The following is a 23,746-nucleotide window of genomic DNA, read 5'->3' as shown; positions in this document are numbered from 1 at the left end:
TTGAGTGTGTTAGCATTGCTAACATTTGTAAGAGAACAACATGTTAGACAAATGAAAATTTTGACCTGATGATGGCACTAGAGAAAAACTCAGGCAATCACCAAGGTTATTGCTCATCCTGTGGGGAACATGATGGTTTGTAACAAATGTCATTACAATGCACAACATCTGATAGACTACATATTGAGACATTTCACTCTGAGCCAAGAGGAAAGGTCAGGGAATCCCCAAAGTCATTACAGTATCTGGAAACCTTGAATATCTGTACAATATTTTCTACCAATCAATCTAGTACATGTCGAGATATGTCATTGGAAAATCTAAAACTTTGACCTGGTGGTGCAACAGTAGGCGTTCACCAAACTCAATAGAGTTCATCCTCTGGAGACCTTTAATATACTATAATAAGTTATTTAGCTCAAGATCAAAACTGTCAACCTCATTTGCGATGTGTCAGGGGATCACCAAAGTCAGTAGGATTCATCCTCGGGGGACCGTGAATGTCTGTATTGTCTGCCATTTCATGGCAATCCATCCAATAGTATTAGATATTTCACTCTGGACCAAAGTGGTAGACCGTCAAACCAAGCAACGTCGAACCCAAAGTTTATTATAGATGTGCGGGAGAGGTTAACTTAACGATGGTCTTTTATAAGAAGAATGCTCCTTTGTTTGGTAAAGACCTTCTCATTGTTGACATTAAACATTAAACAATCATAAACAAACATTAACAATTAAACAAAAATGTGAAATATTTCATTAATCTGACAATTGCATTATTGAAAAATGACCACTATGGTATATCAAGCACAAATACTAAACCACGAAAACCCCTTGGCTCACATATACAGCAGCTCCAGCTTGGGCTGCTGAGAATGTAAAGGAGTGTTGAATTATGAATTGGTTTGAACTGCTAACCTCTGCTGGGGTTGAGTGAGGTGAGTGCTCATGGTGCGACAGACACTTTACATTTCTTTTTTCCATTGAACATTAAGCAGTGACCTCACAGCGTGACCCTTGACATTCAGGTGGTTTGTTCCAGATGCTTTTGGGTGGTAAGCACTGCTGCTAGCAAGATGATGGTTGTGGCAGAAGAAACGGGGCTAAGTATATGCCGTGGCTGTGTGGGGGGAGCAGGCGGTGCTTCTGGAGAGCCTCATATGACTGTCTGGGAAAAAGGGCACTTATGCAACAGTTAACCTCATAAACTACAAAACAGTCCTGTAAATTGTAATGTGATTGAAAAATGCAACTCATTGTCAAGAGTCTAAAATGATTTACACTCCAAAAGCCAATTGAATTCACAAGGGGTCGTATTTTGCATTGAATTGAAGGTTACTGTAAATCCAAAGAAATGAGATTATGCCTGGTTTTAGAAAAGAGGGGAGAAAATGAGGGCGAGAAGGATGTGCATCGTTGCTCCTCATGAAAGTAAGTGGAGCTGCAATTACCGGGTGCTTCCCCATGTCTGGCTATTGCACAGCAGTGATTTACACTGCTTCCACTCCCTTAACTTTCACTCTCTCCTGTCACTCCATGTAGATAAAGGGAAAATAAGACATTACTGTTATTTAAAGTAGATCTGGTTGAATGGTTTTTAAATCATGTAAATGCTTCTTACAGTGACTTTATAATAGGCTGATTGACTGAGATGTGTAATAATTAGTAATCAGGCAGTTAGGGTATTATGTCACTTTAATGCCTGCTACACTCAAGTGGAACAGGTGTCCAATTCAAACAAAATCTACATTGCAAGTATTGCTGTCAGGGGAGTAATGCATCACACTCAATCTTGTGTACTGGCACCAGATTCTAACACGCAGGAGCACACTCTTGACACTTATTTCCTTCTGCATGACATCCAAACCACTGCTGTCCCCTTTACCTCCGTTCCAGACCTATTACCCTCTCCGTTAAATCGCCTCCCACCCCGAGTCCCTTGCCAGGCCTTCGGGTCTGTGTGTTATTAGACACACATGTGGCGCGCCAAAGGTTTTCTGCTCGCATTGAGACAAACATGCATAAAGTTGTAGGAAGCAAACACAGCCCAGAGACCCGGAAAGACATGTCATGGTCATGTCCATAGCACTCACACATACACAGAGACACACACACATACAGCAAAGGGGAGAGGAATAAAAACAACTCAGCTAAAACAACAGTGTCTTTTTCCTGGAAAAATGTCTGGCAGCAGATATCGGCAATATGTCTCCACACAAAGAGATGTACAGAGAATCCTTTGCATTAAGAATTATAGCCACAATGATAGATTTTTGAGTGGATTGAAGAGCTCGATGGGGATAAACGCACTTAACACAAGTGTGTGATCAATGGCTCTCAGCGGCACAGACTTCCTATGCATCATCCTCAAAAGGGGAAGCACAAAAGACCCTGCACTGTCCACCGGCCAAGTCTGCAGAAAGCACACGTGGGGGTCTGACAGCGTGGCAGCTAACTGTAGACTGTAGAAGTCATTAATAAGACCACGTGTTGATCTTAGGAAGGTTACCAAGGTTTAGTCACATTTGCAGCCAAAGCCACCGTGCCAATGTCTACCCCAGAGGAAATGGATGTACGAGGGGGATATATTATAGGTGCATGGGCCAGCATGGGTGTATGACGAGGCACAGAAAAATGTAAAGACATTGTTGTATTCACACAACTACACTAATGTGAATGACAGGTGCAGCCAAGAAGCCCATCCATCAGTCACCCAAAGCGGTGGTGGGAGTAAGCCATTAATCCCTGGAGGGACGGGTGTGGTAAAGGGATAGAGATCATCCAGTGACGAAGACGAATCGCTCTCTGCAGCTTAAGAAGGCCATCATTCTTCTCACAAGGGTCGCCTCGACCCGCAAACAACTCAAACAGGGGTAGCATTCAAAAATGATGTTCCATAACTCAAGCAGGTAGACAGATAGTGATTCATCATAGAAATGAATACTGTTAAAACTCAAAACGTGAATAGACACACCAGGCTGAGGCCTCTCTAAAGCTGTGGTTGGCTGCTTTTCAATTCCTATGAAAGAATTTTAAACATTTCTACCAAAGTCTCAAGTTGAGGAGCAGGCCGATATTATCATTTTCTCACTTTCTTTTGGCTGACCGGAAATGGGCGTGGCTTATCAATTAATTTAGAGACAAGGGGCCTCATGTATAAACGCTGCCTACGCACAAAAAGGTTATGTATGCTGGTTTTCACGCACACGTGGGATGTATAAAAATAAACGTGACGTGAGAATGTGCGGTGGTTTAATATCAAAATAGAATTGAACGTGAGAGGAATAGATAATGATGGCTCTCACATATTTAATTTCACTTCATATCACACGTTATCACTTTATCATATAAACATGCAAACCAGCAGTGTTATTTGTGCTCGCGCTAGTGAGCCATAACTATTCCATACTGCAACTTTCAATTGTAAAAGAAATAAAATAAGCCAAATTAGTGCCAAATCTTAAATAAATGTCCGCTAAATATTTCATCAGCCCCCCGGAGCGCATGTGGAGAGGGACTGAGTGTGGTCACGGACACTCATGGTCAGCTGTGAACCTGTGATCGCGTTTCCCCGATATTAGACGTGAATTTAGCTACTGACCCTGCAAACTAGGGCTGTGCGGTATGGCCAAAAAGTCATATCCCGGTACTGTTAGGCAGAATTCCGGTATAAAATATCGATCGGGACTTTCAGCTAAGATGACCTAACGCTGGCAGGACTTTACGGAAACATTAATTAGGCCTAACTCAACATCAAACTATATCGGTATAAATGGTATTGTCTAATTTCATATCACTTTTTAAAGTATATCAGTATACCTCATATACCGATATACCGTCCAGCCCTACGGCTAACTGATGGAATTATCATCATCTAAAAATCAGAGATAACAAATTGCATTAAAGAATTGCAGAAGAGAGCTCAGTAGTCGTCAGGTGTGCGTCTGATGGGTTCAACAATAGCCTAGCCTATATAGTGTTTACCTTTCTACCTACAGTCTTTGTTTAGAATAATATAATTCTATAAATCTCTCAGAATTTTCTTTTGTTTGTGAACAAGCTGCATCAAACAATATCTAGGCTACTTTCTAACTTCCACATCACACCTTGATTTCTGTATCAGAAAAACTATTTTCCCGTCTTTTTTGACATCCACTTTACAGTATGTCAGACCATGTCTGTATTTCAGCCAGTATTAGTCTCTGAGCTGCATTGACTGGCATTGTAACACTGCTATGTTGGTCTGTTGTTTTGCCCTCCAGGTCACCGCGCATGTCACGTAATTATGAATTGTTTCACCATATCACAGAAACAGTCAAACACACACAAACATTTCTATTGGTCAAGTCATGTCAAGGGTCATTCTAAAGAGGTCAACAGGTTTCTCTCAGGACTCTTAGTCTACTCATTGATCACAGTGTAAACAGATAATGTAGCACCAGTAGCTCACATTCTTTAAAACACTCACCTCCATCTTTGAAACCGATAGAGCCAAACTGCATTTCACTGACTATTTTTCCACTGGTTTGCAAAGGCTGATAAAAATATTATTCTATAACCGTGTAACAGCTAAAACTAATAATAATAATAGCTATTGCAAACAGTCAAAATAAAACAAGAAATGTACAATATAATTAACACAGGCCTCTTGGTGGTAGGCATTATATTTCACTTTCAGCTGACAGTTTAATATTACCCTGGGTTTAATTTCTCTGTTTTTCCAGGGCTATCTTGTCACATTTTCCATTTCATTTAATCCAATCTTGTTAAGCATTTAAAGGTGTTAAAGCCATTTAGAAGAGTTGGTTTGCTGTTGGGCTCTGAGAGATTAATGGCAGCCGCTCTGACGAGGTCTTACTCTAAACACAAAGCAGGAGGAAGCCTCCGCTCCTTCACAAGTGTCCCACAAATCCTGCCTTTACATATGTGGAGGAAAATAAACACATTTTGCTTCCCCTGCCCTGTCTCTCTTCCCTCTTTCTGCTCTGTCTCTCCGCTGCTCTGTCTTACTCATATGAGGGTGTATAAACATGAGCCTCTGTGGATCAGTGTGCACAGAGACAGGATATGAGAGTGATTCCCCTCACCTCTACCTTTTGAACCTGCGTCACAGACAGTGAAAAGTGGCTCCTTTCCAAAAAAAAAGGGCCACGCAGGGTTCAGCTGTTGATACGGTTTCAACCTCAGCATCCCAGCAGTGGAAGCTGGACCCTCTCACTGCTCTCTATGGACAATCACACCTCCGTAGACACACCACAACAACTGAGCTGCCACTGCAGAGGCACGCATATTCAGCAAAACTGAATATATTTGGGTTTTGGGCTGTTAATCAGACAAAACAAGCAATTTATAGACATAACCTTTGGTTATACTTGATTGTCGTGGCCATTTTTAACTATTTACTGCAGTCTCAACAATTTATCGAGAAGATAGATCATCAAAATATCATGAAAATAATAATGGGTAAATGCAACATCTTTGGGTTTTGGACTCTTGGATCTTTTGGAAGAATGGTGTTCATCCCTCGAGTAGAGTCCCCAGAGACTAAGAACCTACAAGGAGCCCTAAAGCTGGTGTGGAGGCTTGTGGTGGCCCAGCCCCTTACTAAAACACTCTGCATTGGTTTGTCACTCATCTGTAGCTCAAACTCGCCCCTAAATATGCTTTGAAGCTGATCCTTAAAAACTTTCAAATCTGTTCTAAAACAGAACTTAACTGCAGAAATCCCAAAGCTGGAGTGATGACATTTGGCACGTTGGTACCAGTTAAAACCAGAGTCAGCAAGTCTTTCCTTACAGCCAAACCCCCTGATGGAGGAAGCAGCGGAGGGATCAACCAGGGATTGAAGAGGAGAGGGATAAAGAGGAAGCAGTGGTGAGGCGTGGAGGAGCCTGGATGGAGAGGTGTTTCATAAGCCGTACCGCCAGATCCTGTACCTCAGGTTGCCAGGTCCCAGCTGTTGGGGTGGAGAAACTTTAAGGCTGATTCAGAGTCTGGCTAAAGAAAAATAGATGTATTACTGGTAAAGGGAAGACCAGGAACACATTTTTCATCGGTAGACCGTTCAGTCACTTAACTAGCTCAGGTACCATCCTTTTCTGTGTGCTTACTCAATTAAAAATGTGCAAGAACAGATTTAGATACAGTGCCTTTCAGACTGAGTAGGCGAAAGAGCACAAGTATGAGAGATATATGTAGTGTGGCTGTATGCGATAGTCAATCAAATGATGTTCTAGGTTCTTCAGTTGACTGTGTCAGACATGGTCAGCTTCACTTGCACATATCCCTCCACAGCCCACATCCCATCGCATTACTAAATTACTATCTAATAAACCATCTCAGGCTCATTACTCAAAATCAAAATGGAGCAGTTTTAAACCAAACCCAAGATCGCCTCACAGCGCTTTAGATCAGAGAGGGCTCACCATTAAAAAAGCCATCATTTTCACTGCAGTGACTGTGGCTCATAAATGTCATAAAGCTGGACTGGTGTAATGGGGGAGCAGAGAGAGAGGAAAAGAGAGGGTGAAAATGTACACAGGTGGGGAAAGGAGTAAAATGAGATAAATTCAGGCACAAACTGTTAAGGCAGTGCTAATCTTAGCATGCCATCTAGTGGTGAAAGGTGGTTTTATCCACAAGGAGCAGTTTGGGGTGTCCTGTTGAAATAATCCTGAAAAAAATTATGCATTGCCAGATGATAAAATGTAGGAACAGTCTGGGTGAATTGTATTTTCATAAAATTAATACAAATGAACACCGACAACAGACAACATGAACAGCTTAAATCTTGGACTTAAAACAAGACTGTGCTCTCACTTGAAAGTCTTGGTGATGTTAATTAATACTTCTTCGTTTTTTCAGAGTAATTTTTCACAGCAATTTTTCACAGCACAGTTTTACTGACCAAAATCTGAATCTCATTTATTTCATGCTCTATTCAGCTGGAATACAAAAAAGCTGACTTAGCAGAGAACTTGACGTTTTCTCTTAAAGAGAGGGTAGAAAACAAAACCAAAAACTATTTATTGCTTATTAGTGAACAGTCCAGGTTTGTTTTTTAAATTGAAATGTAGGGCATTGTTGGAGTGTGCTGTGTAAAATCCCCCATAACTCTTTAAAATGTGTTCTGGTAGGTATGATGATCTGCCTGTGGGTTGGTGCTACAATGCGAACCGGATCAACAAATAAGTCACACCTCCACTCCACCTTGCAAGTCCAGGCTGGCCTCCAGGCCGTGGTCGATCCTCACACATCCTGCGCTAATGTGATATCATGCCCATCAGAAATGCCTTTTGAACCCTAATGAATATATAGCACGGAGAGGACCCCAATTAGTGGGCCAGCGAGGGGGAGGAGGCGCCACGCCATACCACATAAACAAACTTATCTTGACAGGGTCGCTTGGTCGAAAGAGGGAGATGTGCGGATAGCGAAAGAGGCCGAGAGAAAATGAATTACCTTCCTGACACACGTCAAAGCCAATCACAGCGGAGCATCCCTTGCCGCTCCCGCACCCCAAATCCCTGCCGCCACCGTTGCGTTTCATCTGCCAGTGTTAGTATGCACACAGGCCGTGCGCCAGCCTCCAAATGTATTCATTTATTCAGAGCCCCTCGGAGAAATCACAGTGTCTTGTTGTCCTTTTTTTCCCCGGCTGTCCAGATGGAATTTGCGTGAATAACATCAGTTTAGTGAGGCAGAAAATAAGTACAGGCTAGCACAGCGGAGGGGACTAGATTACGCCCTCACCCACCTCCCCAAAAAAAGGATGGAAAGACAAGTGTCACCTTCATATACTTCTTTCTCCCTCTTTGCCTCCCTTTCTCATTTTCTTTTCCAGTTCTGAAGAAAGTTATCCGGCGGTGGAAGGGGGGGAGGCTTTTGCCACAATTATTTTGTGTTATCATGCACTGCAGGTGCAATTAAACAGAAGATCATGAATCAAAGAACAAGAGCGGCTTTTTCATTACAGAAAGGTGAGCGGCCATCAAGGGAGTGCAACCCTATGCTCATTTATCCTCGTTTTGTTTTGCATTCATAATGCAACTAATTGCATTAATTAATCAGATGCACTTTTAATAAGAGGGAGAGCATCTTACACAAGTAATTGAACGAGATGAAAGTGAGGGAAAAAAAACTGTAAATCAATATTTCCAACCTCAATAAAGCCCAAGAGAAATTAAAATGTCTTCAATCAGAAAAGTGGAAAGCCTCAATATTCATCCAGCCCATCAAAAAGAATTCACTACTCGGCCTTCAAGGAGTCAAGTAGTTGTACGAACTCTTGAAATTGATTTCAATAGAATCTGTAAGATGTGCTTCGCAATTGCCTGAAACTAAACTTTACCAAAGACAGACATAAAAAGTGCTTTGGGTTAGGTATAGACCAACTGAGAAAAAAAAACCCATCTGAATGAATCCTACCTCTCTGAGAACGGTACTCCCGTATCCTCTGTACAAGCCTCGGACACCCTGCACAGAGACAACAGCAAAACACAATCACAGACTTGATTTGAATTATATTCAATAAATAGAGAATTGTTTTCCTTTAATAAATCATGAATATTCACTCAGTAGCACAAGACAGTATTACAAAGCAAATATTTTACAAGTAACCAAGGTCAATACTTCACAACAACAACTGTATGAAAAGTTTTTTGTGAAATCATCACATTAAAAAAAAAGAATCATTCCACCTCATTACAACTTAGAATATTTGGCCTTCATTTCTACCGCTTACGATGACATCTTACTCACCAAAGTACGCAGTGTGATTGGGTTAGGGTGAAGTCATTGGTGTTCTCCAACCAAAGCACTTGTCGTACAATCTAACGGTGTACAGAACTACAGAACTACCCCGTCACTTTCTATGTGCCGATTGCATAAATACAGGTTATCCCCATATTTAAACCATATCATATCTCTTTATGACGGCCGGCTTTTCCTTCTAGTGTGGCCTTTCGAAACAACTATGAACACTTTTACTTTTAGACAGAGTTGCATGTCATATAGCTAGTTCTTTTCAAGCATACTCCAGCCTTTAGCATTTTGTGTCTGGGTTTATGTTGTATGTTTAAAGTCTGATTGTCTGAGTTTGCATTTCTTGTCCCAGCTGACTTTTTTGGCGAGGTCACTATGCTCCCATATCTCAGCTATTAACTTGGCAAGCATAGGGGGCTCTCTGATAGGAATGATGGCCAAAACCACAAAACATCTGCAGATCAAAGTTGTAATAAACCAGAGTTATGCGTTAAGAAATTGTCCTTGATTGGTGTGTACCTCTTCTCTGAGTGTAGACACCAGCATGTGGTAGGTAGTGGATGAGGGAGAAGCCTGAGTCCTCTGCTTGACCACCTCTGTGGGCACCCGGATCAGACAAGCCACCTAAAGGGTGGAAAGAGCATGGGGTAATCAGAGTGGCCAGATCCTGTCCAGTGAGGTTGCCTGAAGGGCTTTCGATATCCATATTGGGCTTAATTGCAGGCGGGTGTGTCAGCGGAGACTCCGTCAACACTCCCTCCCACACACTCGCCCAGGTGCCATTAAGCTGTAACATAATACTAGCCTGTGTATGTTCTTGCCATTTGGCAGGTGGCCATGATGTGGCATGGCCTGAGGAGAGCAATTTCATTGAGCTGGCCGGCTAACAAGTGCTTTATTTAACGTCCAATTGAGCCAATTGACAAACTGGTACACACAGCAGACATGACACCTGAGCAACAGGTTAAAGGTCATCAGGCTGACTGTGTATCTGTGTCCAAAGAACATGCGTTCCATCAAACACACTGATAGATCCAGACACACACGCACAGCTCAGCAGCTGCACTCCACACTACAAGTTCCAACCCATCCACCATATGTCAACAAAAATATGGACTGCCAACAGCTAGAAGATAGACATGAATATTTATGCTTCATAACTCCCATCGCCCTAAAGGCAGGCAGGCACAGCTGCCCACCTGGCGACTTGATTTCCCATTTATCCTGCATCCGAGCGGAAATACTGGCTGATGGCGAGCAATCTTACAGAACGATTGGTGAGTCGTCGTCCGTCTCCTCCCCCCCCCCCCGCTGTGACTCCCCCTTCTGTGACTCCCCCTTGGTCATACAGATGCCAGTCTGCCGGTGCCACCCTCGCTAACAGCACCGTGATGCTGGGACAGGAGGAAAGAGAAAGAGTGATGGAGGCACTGTAATAAAGATAAAATGCACCCATTTCCTGTTTTGCTCCTTCCACATTCAGCTATCCATAATGATTTAGCATTTGGGCCCCATCATAAGGTTTTAGAGGAGATGGGGGATAAGTCTCTTTCGCCATACTCTGTGAGGGGGAGAAGGCTAGCCCCGACAGCTGTACAAGGGCTCACTTCTGTCAGCCACCACTCGCTGTTTTCCCTTTTGCCAGGCACGAAGGACACCTTATGAACAAGAATGTGAATATATGTGGAGCACTAAAGGAGAAAGGATAAGTCTTCAGAGCTGGAAGTCATGTGAAATCACAGACTGAGCTAAAGAGAAATAACTTCTGAATCTGTACAGGCACAGATCTGGCTCTGTAGCTTTAAAAAATCAAGTGATTATTGATATTATTTGATATATTACTCAGCTTTGTTTTGACCCAACTGTATCGCTTTTTCTGCAGGCTAATAGTAGTTATGTTTCTTTATATTACACAAAGAACAAATAAACCTCATTCTCTGTACATGCAAGCAAAAACAGAAGACTCGAATAACTGTCTATGAAGAGTTCAGCACGATTCTTATTGGTATTTCAGGTGAGTATGACAATAGTCTAGCTGCAACCTCACTGCGGTGCAACAGTACCACCAAGTGGTCAATCTTTTACCAGCATCACCTCCCTGTGATAACTAAGCTGGCTGCATCCACCTCAGAGATCTCATTTGCCCTCCCTTTCGTCAAGTAACCATTCTAATATATTGTACATCATGTTTTCCCCAAAACAATTCTCCAAAGGACCACAATAAGCCAACTAAATAGAAAGAAAGTGGCTACGACAAGTAATTACTGACGTAATTGGATGGGGGGCCTGGAGTTGAGACGGCCTTTCCTCCCTTGTCACTGCAGAGGGGCAGAATGAGCCAGAGATTATGTAAAATAAATTAGGGACATTGTTTATTTGGGAGTAATTTGCAAGCCTAGGAGTGGGGAGAATGATGTTGAGTGGATAGAAGATAAAGTGTGCAGCCTCCAAGGCCATTTCAGATCTCTGAAAACAGCAGAACGGGGAGCAGGAAGATAGAAAATAGAGCCTGGGCTGAAAAAAGTCTGGATAATAAGAGTCATATCCTGTGTGGAGATGTAGAGGCAGTATGTCATGAAAGAAAGAAAGAACAACAAAAGAATTTAGGTAGATGTCCCTCTTACAAGTCAGGCTTATTACCTCACATGTAGGGGAGGGCTGTAGGTGGAAGGCTGTCAGGATGACAGACGTCTGTTTCTGCAACTACTTTGCTTGCCCTTCATTCTGAATGTTTCAGCTGGCTTGTAAACTTATTATAAACCCATTGGCAGTCTTTTAAATTCCTGCTACCATTCATCTTTATTTACGAGCTGTTGGATTCGTCAAGCAGCGTTAATTAGGAGGCTGCCTGTCTTTCGGTTTCCCTTGGCCTGTTGTTGTTAATCCAAATGACAGAGCGTGTTTTCAATTTCCAGCCCTGGCCGCCAAACAACAAGGTAACACGCCGGCGCTCAATCATTGGCGAACCACAGTAAGGGATGGGAGAGGAGACTCGCGGCACATTATCAGCATAGCCAGCGAATCAATCCGCAGATTGAGTCATTACATCCCTCCTCCTTTGCTACATCCCCCCTTTACCACTCAGGACACAGTGGCCAGTAAACCAGGTTTACCATTTGGCAGCATAAAAACATAACAGGTAAGAAAAGCATACAGGCTGCAACAACTTTTATGGGCCTCAGCTGTTGGATTTATTTCCCATTGAAATATACTGCATTCACCACAAAAACACACAATTTACCAAAGAGGAACAGCTGCAGTCACACATATAAAGAAACATGCCCCTAACTTTAGCCTAATTTCAGCAATGCCCAAAACAAACATTACTCCAAATTTGACAAATTTGCTAGACACTTCTCTAACAATCACAAGACAATAAGTTCAACTAAACATGCTGAAAGACCTCTTACATCTGCTGTTACACTAAACTATGGTGGAAATATAGTGCCTTCCCATTCAATGGAAAGCCTGTAGCCCACATCTATGGCTCTGTCCCTGGAAGATGGCGTGTCACATGTAACAGTCCCAACCCCCCATGAGTTTTCGAGTACTTGCCCAATCCGGGAAACGCATCATGGTACCAAGAAAGACTGAACTAAGGGTCAACAAAGGAAGGAAGGAAGGATGAGAGGGAAGAAAAAAAGGGCATGAAGAAAAAAAGGGAAGAGATGAGGACACAGCGTGTCTCCAAATTTGAAACAACAGCCAATAAATCAGAGAGCGTGGCGCTGCTCGAAGGCGATGCATGGATTATTTCTCAGTGCCAAGTTAAGTGGCTGCCAGTTTCTACCCCCAAAACTCCTCCTTCTTGCGCCCTCCTTCTCGCTCTCCCCCTATCTTGTCATGTCACACTGTATTTTCCAGTACATCCTCCCCACAGACGTGTGGTGGTGGTGGAGGGGGAGAAGATGCGAGAGAACCCCGTCGCCTGGCCTTGACAAATGAGCTTTCAGGGCAGACGTCGAGCGAATGGGAATGAAGATAAATCTGATCTAATGGCTGGATAACAGCCTGCTAGAGCCTGACAGACACCATCAACTTACACATTCTTTATGGGCGCGTCCCACCACCGCAGTCACACAAACATCAGGACGCTCTTGCCGCAGCAAGGGGGGGGGGGGCTCATTGTGTTGGACCTCTCTAGTTCTCTACACCTCCCTGTCTCGGGTCTGTCCTGTGTCTGCTTACTTATTTGGGTCTTAAACGTAACTTTTATTGTAAAATTCATGATTCTGGTAAGTTACTCACAGGTATTTCACATATGGTGATTACCGTGGCGAGGCTTGTTCTTGGTGTATTACGCATAACCATTCATCCTTTCCTTCAATGGACATCTGTTGGACCAAAGGCTAGACTATAAAGATAAAAAATAAAATAAAAATAAAAAAAACGTCTTAGATTTAAGTGTGTATAAGTGTTCTCTTTTCCTTCATTCAACTGCCATCTCTTACTCCCTTTGGTATGATCATAATAGGCTTTGACTGAAGTCCACATCTAGTAAGTTAGTGCCAAGTCAAGCGCATGATCCATAGAGGGAGGCTTGGGGATGGGATTAGCAAAGCAATAAGACCCATAAAGCTTCTGTTGTGAACGCTGCGGAGTGTAAACAGCTGGTGAAACACAACTAAATGGACACCTGGGGAAAGGATCACAGGCTGATCAAAGAGGTGGAGTGGACAACTCAAACGAGGACCAAATAACAAGTCACGAGGTCTTCTTTAAGTTCCTGTGTGTCAAAGCCTGCCCCCAGCCAGCTGCTCCCAGCAAGAGAAAGACAAGCAGGAGGAAGAGCAACAGAGAAACACAAGGAAAACAAGTGACCCTGTCCGATACTGGCAGAACAGAACATATAAAGCAGAGTGGAAGATAATGCTAATGAAAATCTGTTTTGACTTTGCATTCATGTTGACAGTGTGATTTGTGTTTAACAATTCAGATTTGGACTGAGGTAAGAAATAGGCAGAAGAACTCGTGTGTGCCTGTGTGGTTTTAATACATCCAAATAAAAGAGCTGTAACTGCTAAATGAAGACATCTGCCACATTACAATTACATTCTGCACTGAAATACAACAAAACACAGCCTTTACAGACACAAAGTAGATGATGAAGAAGCAGCAAGTGGGATGGTTGTCTTCTTTAGAAACTTGACAAGGAGTAGAAAGTTTAAGGCTGACTTAAACCCCAGAGGATGCACACACCCGACTGAGCAGGTAGCATGCAGATAGTCTGGTTTCCTCTCAACCTCAACAGCGTGGCGTGGCCATGTTGAAACGGCCCGTTACAGCACTGAAATCATGGGAACTGATGTGCTCCATTCATCATAAACTATAATTTGAAAGATTTTGCAAAGATATAACAAAACAACTGATGCTATGGAGAAAAACAAAGGACTTAAATTGATTGAAATGATTAGTCAACTAATTGTTTCAGCACCAGACATAACAAGTATATTGCACCCACTTGGCCAACATTTAGTCAAGCTAATGTTAGAACCTGAGTGCTATAACTTTATATTAAATATCGTTAGCAATGACTGAGGGGGCACAGAATCATATGTGGCAGTGATTGCATCACAGTGCGGGCGTTTAGGCCTTGCATACCACTTGGGGCAGCACAAGGGTAGGCCTTTCATGGCTAAGCCCGAAGATTACTCTCTTTGAACAAGACGTATCCAGTTGCCAGAATGCAGTGGGATACCGCCCCTGCTCTGCTCAGCTCCGCTCCGGGGATTTGTGCCTTTGATGTGCTCAAATCCAGAACAGCGGGGAAGGGGTTAAAGGTAGCCGCAACCTCTGCCTCACCTTTAACACTCATCTGGACTGTGCCATAGACAAAAAGTGGGAAAATGAACAGATTGTTCAGCGGTACACTCTTATGTTGATTGTGACAAAACAAAATGAAACTTTTATTGAATGTGCTAACATAAGAGTAGCTAGTGTCCCCTTCTCTGCACTGTGAGACACCAAGAGACAGATAAACTCACAGCACAGTGAACGCTCTCCCATGTGGAATAATCCCATTTCATAAACATACAAAAACTTGGCTAAATTACATCCATCCAAAAGTCATGAATACTGAAAACCTAGTATTATGCAGATAGCCATGGTCGTATAGCAGGGGGGAATCCCTCTTTCCATACCACCCATCCCTCTGCCGCCCTTCATGTCAATGTGAATATGCGTGACCCCCGCTCCCAGATGGCTCAGATTCTGTGGTTCACTGCAAGTGATTGGGAGAGGATGGACTGAGGAAATTGCGATGCTCCTTGCTGGTTTCAAGCTGGAAATCCCCAGACTAAATCGGCAGCATCTGGGGGCTTGAGCTGGGAAAATAGATGAGTCAGTAGGCAGCAATGAGATCTTATTTACCCAGCTAGTGGGGGAAATGCTGGGAGAGTCCTTAGGAAGCCCCCTTAACTCACCCAACCGGAGCCTACAGCCAAAACCCCCTGCTACCACCTTGCATAGAGATGAGTGAAATTGAAAAGACATGCCGCTGATGTTCACTGGAGCCTTACAGTGGTGGGAAAGAAACAAAGAGGGAAGAGAGCGTGCGTAAGTCAGCTAAGATTGGAATGGCTGAGAACAAATTAGGCCTACACAAATAAACATGACCTGGAAGTGAGAGAGTGAAAAGAGAAGTAAAAGTCCAAATGACAGGAGGCAAACGTTGGAAGAGTGAAGGACAAGAAGACTTACTATTTCTCCCAGCGAGGCGGCCAGCATGTGAGTGACAGGTGCCACGTGTGGTGCTGCTAGTACTCTGCCAGCGCCAAGCAGGGACTTTGTGAAGTCGTAGGTGACGAAGAAAGCAGCGGCTGAAACCAAGCAGAACCACAGCCATTTAAGGCCCATTAGTCAACCAGCATACAGCAATTAATATCCCTCACTACCACTGACAGGGGAGAAACTGAGGTGTGAGTGCATATGTGTGGCTGTTGGTGTGCACAACAGAGTTAAAAACTAAGAAAGTTAAGTGTGTCTCATGCGAATAGAGTTCAGTTCTTTCTTACTCCGACTGGTCACATAAATTTATCCTGCAAAAGTGTTCAGATTAGAAAACTACAACAAACTGATAAGATTATATTCAAAGCAACAACATACAACTCCAACACCAACACCTCATCTTTATCAGCCTCTCTCTGATATGCTCATGAAATGGTCTACTGTTTCTCAAATACCAATTCTTCTATTTGCACCCTATAGTAACCAAAAAAAGCAGCCTCAACCCAAAATGATTCTTTCAAATATTTTTGTATTTAGAACTTCCTACATTCAAAGTTCTACTTGGAAATGACAGATATGGATGCTGTGTTGAAAGTGACACTCAACCGCTGGATATGCTGAAGTTTCCAACCTGCACATGATCTCCACACCCATCAAAGTATCGAGGACCGATTCTGACAGATTTAAAAATAAATACATAAATGCTCAATAAATAAATAAACATCTGATTAAATGCACAAAAATACAGTATGAAAATTAATGAAAAATTAATTTTCTCGCAGTTCTGAGTCCGTGTAAGTTGCTAAATGAACTCTCTAGGTCAGAGTGTCCACACAAAAAAGAAGGAAGACATGGCTGGCAGTATTGTCGTCAAATAGAGTTGCTAAACACCGCAGTGATATATGTAAATATAACATTGTGGAAATAAATAGGTTAGAAATGCAAAGAAAGAATAACACAGACAAAAATATTAAAACAAACACATAAATAAATGTGATGCTTATTTATTTATTGAGCATTTATTTACTTCTGTATTTATTTTTCAATCTGTCAGAATCGGTCCTCCATACCAAAAGGCTGACCTGACAAAATACATGACCTGCCTGTGGAAAACACTAGAATACAGGCAGCAATAAACTACTGAACCCTAACCCTGTTGAAAAGATGTTTGTTTAGAGCAGTCTAGTCACAAAGCAATCTTTGTTAGGCAGCCACATTTAAGCCATTTAAAGATAAGCCTCAGAGCGTCAGTCATTTTAAGGTTCCATTGTGTTAATCTGACGTGTTAAAATTATGTCCTCAAAAAAATAAACTTCAGGTCCTCGTTATTCCAGTACAATTTCCTCAAAAGCCTGAAACAAGAGTCTGATCTCACCAAGAAACAAATAAAGAACAGAACTTTGCCCCCGCTTGATTTAATGAGGGTGCAAGCTGAGTGCCTGCCTGATACTATAATACAAAGCATAGAAATAAAACTAATCTGATTGTGAACTACTAAACTGATCCATGCAACCCTCAGCCCACAAAGTTGCCCTCTAACTCATAATGGCTGTGCTGTGACTTCAGGCATGACAAGGAAACAAAATAAATGAATGTGTGATCACTAAAGGAAGGTCTACACCCCCAACTCAAACAGTTGCTTTGTGGATTTTTCGATCAACACGGTGCAAGGTTAGGTCTCGGAATGACAAAGAAGAATCTTGGTTGTTCGGTTGTTTAAGAACGTCAATAACAACCCTTCATCAGAACATACAGTGGGAAGAACAAGTACTGTACCAAATATTAAGTTCTGCTTTTCTGATGTATCAAATACTTATGTCATGCAATAAAATGCAAATTAATTATTTAAAAATCATACAATGTGATTTTCTGGATTTGTTTTAGATTCAGTCTCTCACAGTTGAAGTGTACCTATGATAAAAATTACAGACCTCTTCATGCTTTCTAAGTAGGAAAACCTGCAAAATCAGCAGTGTATCAAATACTTGTTCTCCCCACTGTATATCCAGCTATCACAATGAGCATCTTACCATTAGGGAAGGAGCCGACAGCAGCAGATGGGACTCCAGCGTAGATGCCCCTAAAGCCCCCTGCCTTGTAGAAGCCCTGCTGACTCTGCAGTCTTGTCTTAATGGTGTCCAGGGGGAAGAGGGTCAGATCGACACACATCCCCGCGCAGCCTCCTGCCTGAAGAGACAATCACTTTGTGAGACATGATACCACACCACATACTCTACAACAACAGTGGTGGAAGACCCATTCAGATCTTTTACTTGCAAACCTGCATTTGTTGATTTTTGGGCAACTTTGGAGCAACGGAACAAGCTGTAAACACACAACTGACATCAGCATTACATTATGGTCACCTGCCTAATATTGTGTAGGTCCCCCTTTTGCTACAAAACAGCCCTGACCCATCGAGGCATGGACTCTACTAGACCTCTGAAGGGGTGCTGTGGTCAAGACGTTAGCAGCAGATCTTTTAAGTCCTGTAACTTTCGAGGTCCGGCCTCCATGGATCTTAGTACAGCACATCACAAAGATGTTTGATTGCATTGAGATCTGGTGAATTAATGTTCAAGGTGTTGACTTAGGACACCAAGTCAACACCTTGAACTCGTTGTGTTCCTCAAACCATTCCCTTTTGCTTTCAATTCAACCCATTCATACAAAAACGGAAACTAACACATTCATACACTGGGAGCAATTTGGGGTTCAGTATCTTGCCCAAGGATGCTTCTACATGCAGACTGGGGGAGCCAGACCTTCTGATTAGCAGACAACCGCTTTACCCCCTGAGCCATAGTCACCCCAAAGGGAGAAAGTCTGCATGTGTAGGTGGTACGTCGGTTTGGGCCAATATCAGCGCTGGCTGGCAGACATCACAACGTTGAACCGGCATTGTGATTGACAAATCAACATTGAGGATAAAATGTTCACTTGGAGCCATTGTAACGAGATAATCAGTGTTATTCACTTCACCTGTCAGTGGTCATAATGTTATGGCGTTTTATTGTCTTATAAAGATGGCAAACATGTTAGGAGTTGACTATTTTAAACATCCAGCAGCACACACCTATTTTTCCATTTCAAAATTCCATACTTTCCAGACTGAAATTTCCAAACTTCTCTGTAGATGTTTCGGACCATATCTGACATCTGAGTAGAAACAGCTAGATGTTTATTATGTAAAAAATGGTTTTACAGATCCAACTGTGTATACTCTGGCCATGTACAGTATGTTTTTATGTTGCCAAATAACTGTCAGAAGATTGTAGCTAGGTTCAGTAGCTCATACAAATCAGTTAACACCAAACCACTGTCAAACATCACTGTCCTTAGAGGAAGTAAACTAATTGGAGCTACATGTATTATTTTAATTTACCATATTGTTTTCCTTACACAGAAAAGATAGTCTCTTTACTTTTCTGATGACTACATCAATGCATAACTCATTAACCTTCAGACAAGTTTAATATTTGGTTATTTGTGATGCTATGTCTAGGCTCAAAATGGACCATTCAGTCATGACTACCCACGACAGTAAGCATGATCGGTCCACATACAGTAAATATTTTGGCTGCTTCAAACGCCACAAAAAACACTCTGCTTGCATGATCAATTTATTTTTAGAAATTCTGAATTTGTATTTTACAAAACAGAATAAGGGCAATAGTCTGTAAACACAAATACTTTTTCCATACTTATCCAACCTATAAATTACTCAAATTAAATTCCACACTTTTTTTGTACTGCATAGGAACCCTGCAGCAGACACAGCAGGGCAACATTAGGAATTATTTGGAGGCATGTTTTCTGCCACCTGACGTATATAAGTTCAATACTCACTTGCCTTTTAGCTCTGTTTTGGTCTACAACACCAGCTCCTGATGGAAGTATCTGTCTCTTTAGCTGCTAAATGGTGGGGCCATGTTCACCAGCTAATTGCTAACCTTTTGTGTGTCTGCTGTTTGGTGCTGGTGTACAGTGAGTTCTTCAGAGCTTTTTCACTGAAAACAGCTATCTGCTGCTGCTGTAAACGACACTGATGAGAGCGGTATGGGTGAACCAAAAACAGTATCTATGCAGGCCATACAACCAAAACAATAAGGGGCTTAGCAGTAGAAGTACCACAATGAAAAGTGTTTTCATTAAAATGTGTTCAAGAATCAATCTTTCATTGTGTTATCTCATTGAATTACTTGTGAATCTCAAAAAGTTGAATATTGTGAAAAACCGCACTGAACCAGACTGAGAGATTAAAGGCTCAGGAAACCATTGCACGTGTTAAAAGTTAATTAGCTGATTAGAGCTCTTCTTGGGTCGACATTTCTGTGTTTTAAATTCTTTATTATACACTTCTAAAATAATTTGAGATACTGGAGTTTTGATTTTCCACAGGCCGTAATCATCGAGATTAAAACAAAAAAGGCTTCTTTTTTTTTTAAATATGCTCCTGTACTATTACTGATACATTAATGTGTGAGTACCATTTTAATGTTGCAGCTGGTCAAGGTGGAGCTAATTTTACCTTCTATATATTCTAGTGGGTAGTGTAAATCTATAATAATGCATCATACTTTATAAACTGATCACAAGTTTTGTATTTAAAAACATTGTTGTTAGGTAAAGTAGCAATGCAAATAAATGTAAATTAAATCAACCTTTCAAATGCCTAAATGTTGAGGAATAAAAAGGTGGCATAAAAATAACAATATTTCCTTCTGAAATGCAGTGAAATAAAAGTTGAAAGCAATAATGACAGAGGGTTATACAGTAACAGAGACCCTCAAAAATATAACGTTACCGTACTCAAGTACAGTGCTTGTTGATGAATGTGTAGGCTACTTACTATGTAGCCTACTTGTATTTGTCACTGCACAATGCCTCAATAAATGTGCATTAGCCGGTATGTGGCAATTAATGTTAAATGTTAACACTTTCTGATTGGCTTTATCTGTGATAGTGCTTACAATAACCCGGCTACCTCCCATAGCCTACTCTCACACTATTTTAAGCGGTTTAAAATGACTAACCAATGACTGCTGTAAGTTACACAGGTCCTCGTAGTTTAGCCTTGTTTCTGGCTTTTCTGATATTACATTTTGAAAACAGTTTTTTTTTCAGAGACTTATATGCAGACCACGAGCAAAATATATTCACGGCTTAAGCTGTTGTGGTAAATTGGTTTTCAACTGCAACGAACTAAACTGAATTCGGGATTAAATATGGTTGAAAAAGAGGTTCGTTGACAGCAATATTAACACGTACCACGACATAACGTTATTGTACAAAACTGACGCCTTACCACCAGGGACGCGACGAACTCTCGTCTCTCCATGCTCCGCTCTCAAAATCTTCTCCTGAAAGTCCTGCAGCCCGTAAATTTGCATCTGTTCAGCGTGTTTGACACTCAACTGTAATCAAAACATGCCTATCAAGGACGCTGCCATCTTGGTTGAATTACTTCCGCGTGACGTCATGACCCATGCGCTCACGTGATGTCGAACGCGAGTATATCTGTCACTGAAGGTATTTTGTGTGAATGCTTTACGGCACACCGAAACGTCAGGTATAAAAACATAGAACAAAGAAATAATTTAAAAGATCAGAGCTCATTGTGCATTGGTCATAGATGTGCGTTAAAGACATATTAATCCACAAGAATTTTATTGTAGCCTACACATAGGTGTCATTTACACTGGGGCCATGTCCCCACCACATTTTGAAATGGCTGATTTTGTCTCCATCACTTTTTGAAAGCATTTGTAAAAATGTTCTGAATAATAGCTTGCTACAAGAAATGTTAGTTAACAAGTATAAATGCAGTGAGAAAGGTTTACTTGCACAATAAGAAAACAAGCAATGCAGTTTAAATATAGCAGAAACAGACTTTTTCTAGGTCTCTGTCTTGTCTCGGGAATTGACCACATTTCTACTCGGTCTTGTCACGGTCTCAGACATAGAGGACCACTCATGATTGTCTGTACATTGTCTGATTTATGTGGTACATATTTTGAGACTGAATACAGAGTTGCAGATCAAATATGAAGGATAAAATATGGAAGACCATAGTCACCCAGAAAACCTAATGCTTGCTTTTTATAAATTATTTTAAATGGATGGTATAACATAGAAAAGGAGAGTTGAAGATGATTAAGTTGATTTCAGATTTTAGTGTTCGTATGTGGGTGTTTTTTATGGGACTGTGGATCTTTCAAATGAATTTGAGAAGTACCTATGATCATGTTCCACTTTTTATCGTGTGTCATGTAGTGTGGGGCACTGGTCCTGGTCTTGACTCGGTGTCTCTATACTCACTGGTCTTGGTCATGACTTGTTCTCGGTTTGGGTGGTTTAGACTACAACACTGTGACAGACTGAATATTGGAGGGAAGTAAGACTTGCTCCCTGCTTCACCCCCAAATGCATCGCCTAGAAAATCCACTCATCAGATTCACATAACTCATCTAAAGAGGGCTTCTTACGAGTCCTGTTTCACTGATGAAATGGCAGAAAGTGACAGGCTTGGACTTAAACTCCAAGAATGTTTTCAGTTCTGGTTTCCACCTCTGACAAAGCCAGAAAAGGAGAAAAGAATTAGGTTTAGGGGGAAAACCAGCTGAGGACAAGTTTTGATGGGTTGAAAAACATTACAGTATTGTCCACATGAATTAAGCCAGGTTTGGTGTACAAATCTGGCATATATTAAGATTGACATTTTAATTTGCCCACAAATATGACATTACTGAGCCATGTAATGTCCCGCTGTAAAAAAGTAAAAACAATGTGCTTCTGTGACCTACCTTCACACACACACGTGTGTTGCCATCCCATAACTGTAGGCCCTTAAATAATTGCATCTCACCTCTCCCTCGTGATCCTGTTGAGTGTGCGTGCTCAGGTGAGTGTGTTCTTTTCCAGTCACACGCCGACTAGGTTATTTATGGGCTGCTGTCAGCCAGGCAGCGCCTCCTATTAGGGAAGAGCAGGCGAGGGGCCACCACCTCTTTATTCAGCCCGGACCCAATGATGTCTGGGCTGAGTGCGCGCAGTATGAAGCACGGTGCCCATCATCCATCTTGTTGAAGCGGGTCTCACAGGGATCCCATTGGATGTGAGCTCCAGCTGGATCTGGACCTGGCTGCTGTCTCTGCTGTCTCGATCTGTATTAGGCTCGAGGACGGCAGTAGCATAACGTGCACTCTGCTTCTCACACACTTTATTGTTTTGATGCAGCACTTCATAAGCTAGACATCAGAGTACGAATTATTGCAGTAGTGTAAGGATTTCTTTGCTGCTCTGGGTAATTTTAGGCATGTTATTTCATCATGTTTTACTGCCCTTTTTATTGACAGTCTATGCCCTGAACATATGCAATGGTTATTTATTATGGCACTGCTGGTGCTTTTACATTATAGCCTAAAGAAGACTTTGTCCCTCAGTTCAGGCAATACAGCTCATTAATTCTACGCCATACCTGAAATTGATTTTTTTTTTCTCTTTCAGTTGTTGTCGAGAAGTTTGCAGTGTCCAGAGTCCTGTCTCTTCCATCATGTAAAGCCATTTATCACCCTGTCACAGCACGTCCTTGGTTGTAGGGATTTTTGTCATTTGTGCTCCAAATGCTGTATTCCTGTAAGTCTCAATGGGCTGTTAGCAAGCAAACCTTAAGGTGGCAATAAAAATGACCCAAATCATAGACATCTCTTAACAAGACTGGACAACCTGGGATCAGTTTTTCAATACGTGTAGATTAGATTTCTTTGGAGCTTATGTACTAAGAAAGTAGGCTGGCAGACTCTTTGCCTCTAAACTTTCCTCAGCGGTGATGGAAATCTTACCTTTTAACACTTACAAGCTGCTAATGTGTTTCTGAAGGACTTCAGCCAGGAGTGCAGCTTACAGTTTGAGGCCAAGAAGACCTTAACTGGGCTGCACCAACGTGGTCCATGACTTTTTGATGAAAGCCCTGCAAGGGCTAGGTGAATTTATCCATAGAAGTTATTGTAAAAGCTGGCTGGATGAGAGTCGGAGTGTTCAGTTACCCCTGTGTAAGGTCAATGAGAAGCACCCAGAGTCTGGGCAGATTTGCAGGGAGCACCATTGATCTTGACCCACTCAGAGTATGATCTCAGAGATAAAAGGGAGGAGACGAGAGGGGAACTTATTCACTGTCAGCCACAAGTCAGCAAAGGGCAATTCTAGCCCGCAGGCTGTCTTTGAAAAACTGAAGGGCAAAAGCACGGAGGATTAA

General features: G+C 42.0%; 1 protein-coding gene across 3 annotated transcripts in view; it reads right to left on the bottom strand.

Moving 5' to 3' along the window:
* The window catches only part of slc25a26 (solute carrier family 25 member 26), a 108,679-nt gene extending 87,703 nt beyond the window's left edge, over positions 1–20,976 (bottom strand). Inside the window, exons 1-5 of one of the 3 annotated variants that reach the window (XM_046075986.1) lie at positions 20,798–20,976; positions 17,520–17,676; positions 15,463–15,581; positions 9,283–9,387; positions 8,428–8,475 (exon numbers count right to left, since the gene is read on the bottom strand). In XM_046075986.1, coding sequence (XP_045931942.1) covers positions 8,428–8,475; positions 9,283–9,387; positions 15,463–15,581; positions 17,520–17,676; positions 20,798–20,830 — 462 coding nt within the window. In that variant the 5' untranslated portion in view covers positions 20,831–20,976. The remainder of the gene's footprint in view (positions 1–8,427; positions 8,476–9,282; positions 9,388–15,462; positions 15,582–17,519; positions 17,677–20,797) is intronic. The other 2 variants (XM_046075985.1, XM_046075987.1) reach the window with 2 other exon arrangements.
* Positions 20,977–23,746: the final 2,770 nt, after the last annotated feature.

The sequence above is a fragment of the Micropterus dolomieu genome, linkage group LG18 (assembly GCF_021292245.1).
Source record: "Micropterus dolomieu isolate WLL.071019.BEF.003 ecotype Adirondacks linkage group LG18, ASM2129224v1, whole genome shotgun sequence".
NCBI lineage: Eukaryota > Metazoa > Chordata > Actinopteri > Centrarchiformes > Centrarchidae > Micropterus > Micropterus dolomieu.
The sequence above is the reverse complement of the archived record's forward strand: the minus strand, read 5'-3'. Positions and strand labels throughout refer to the sequence as shown.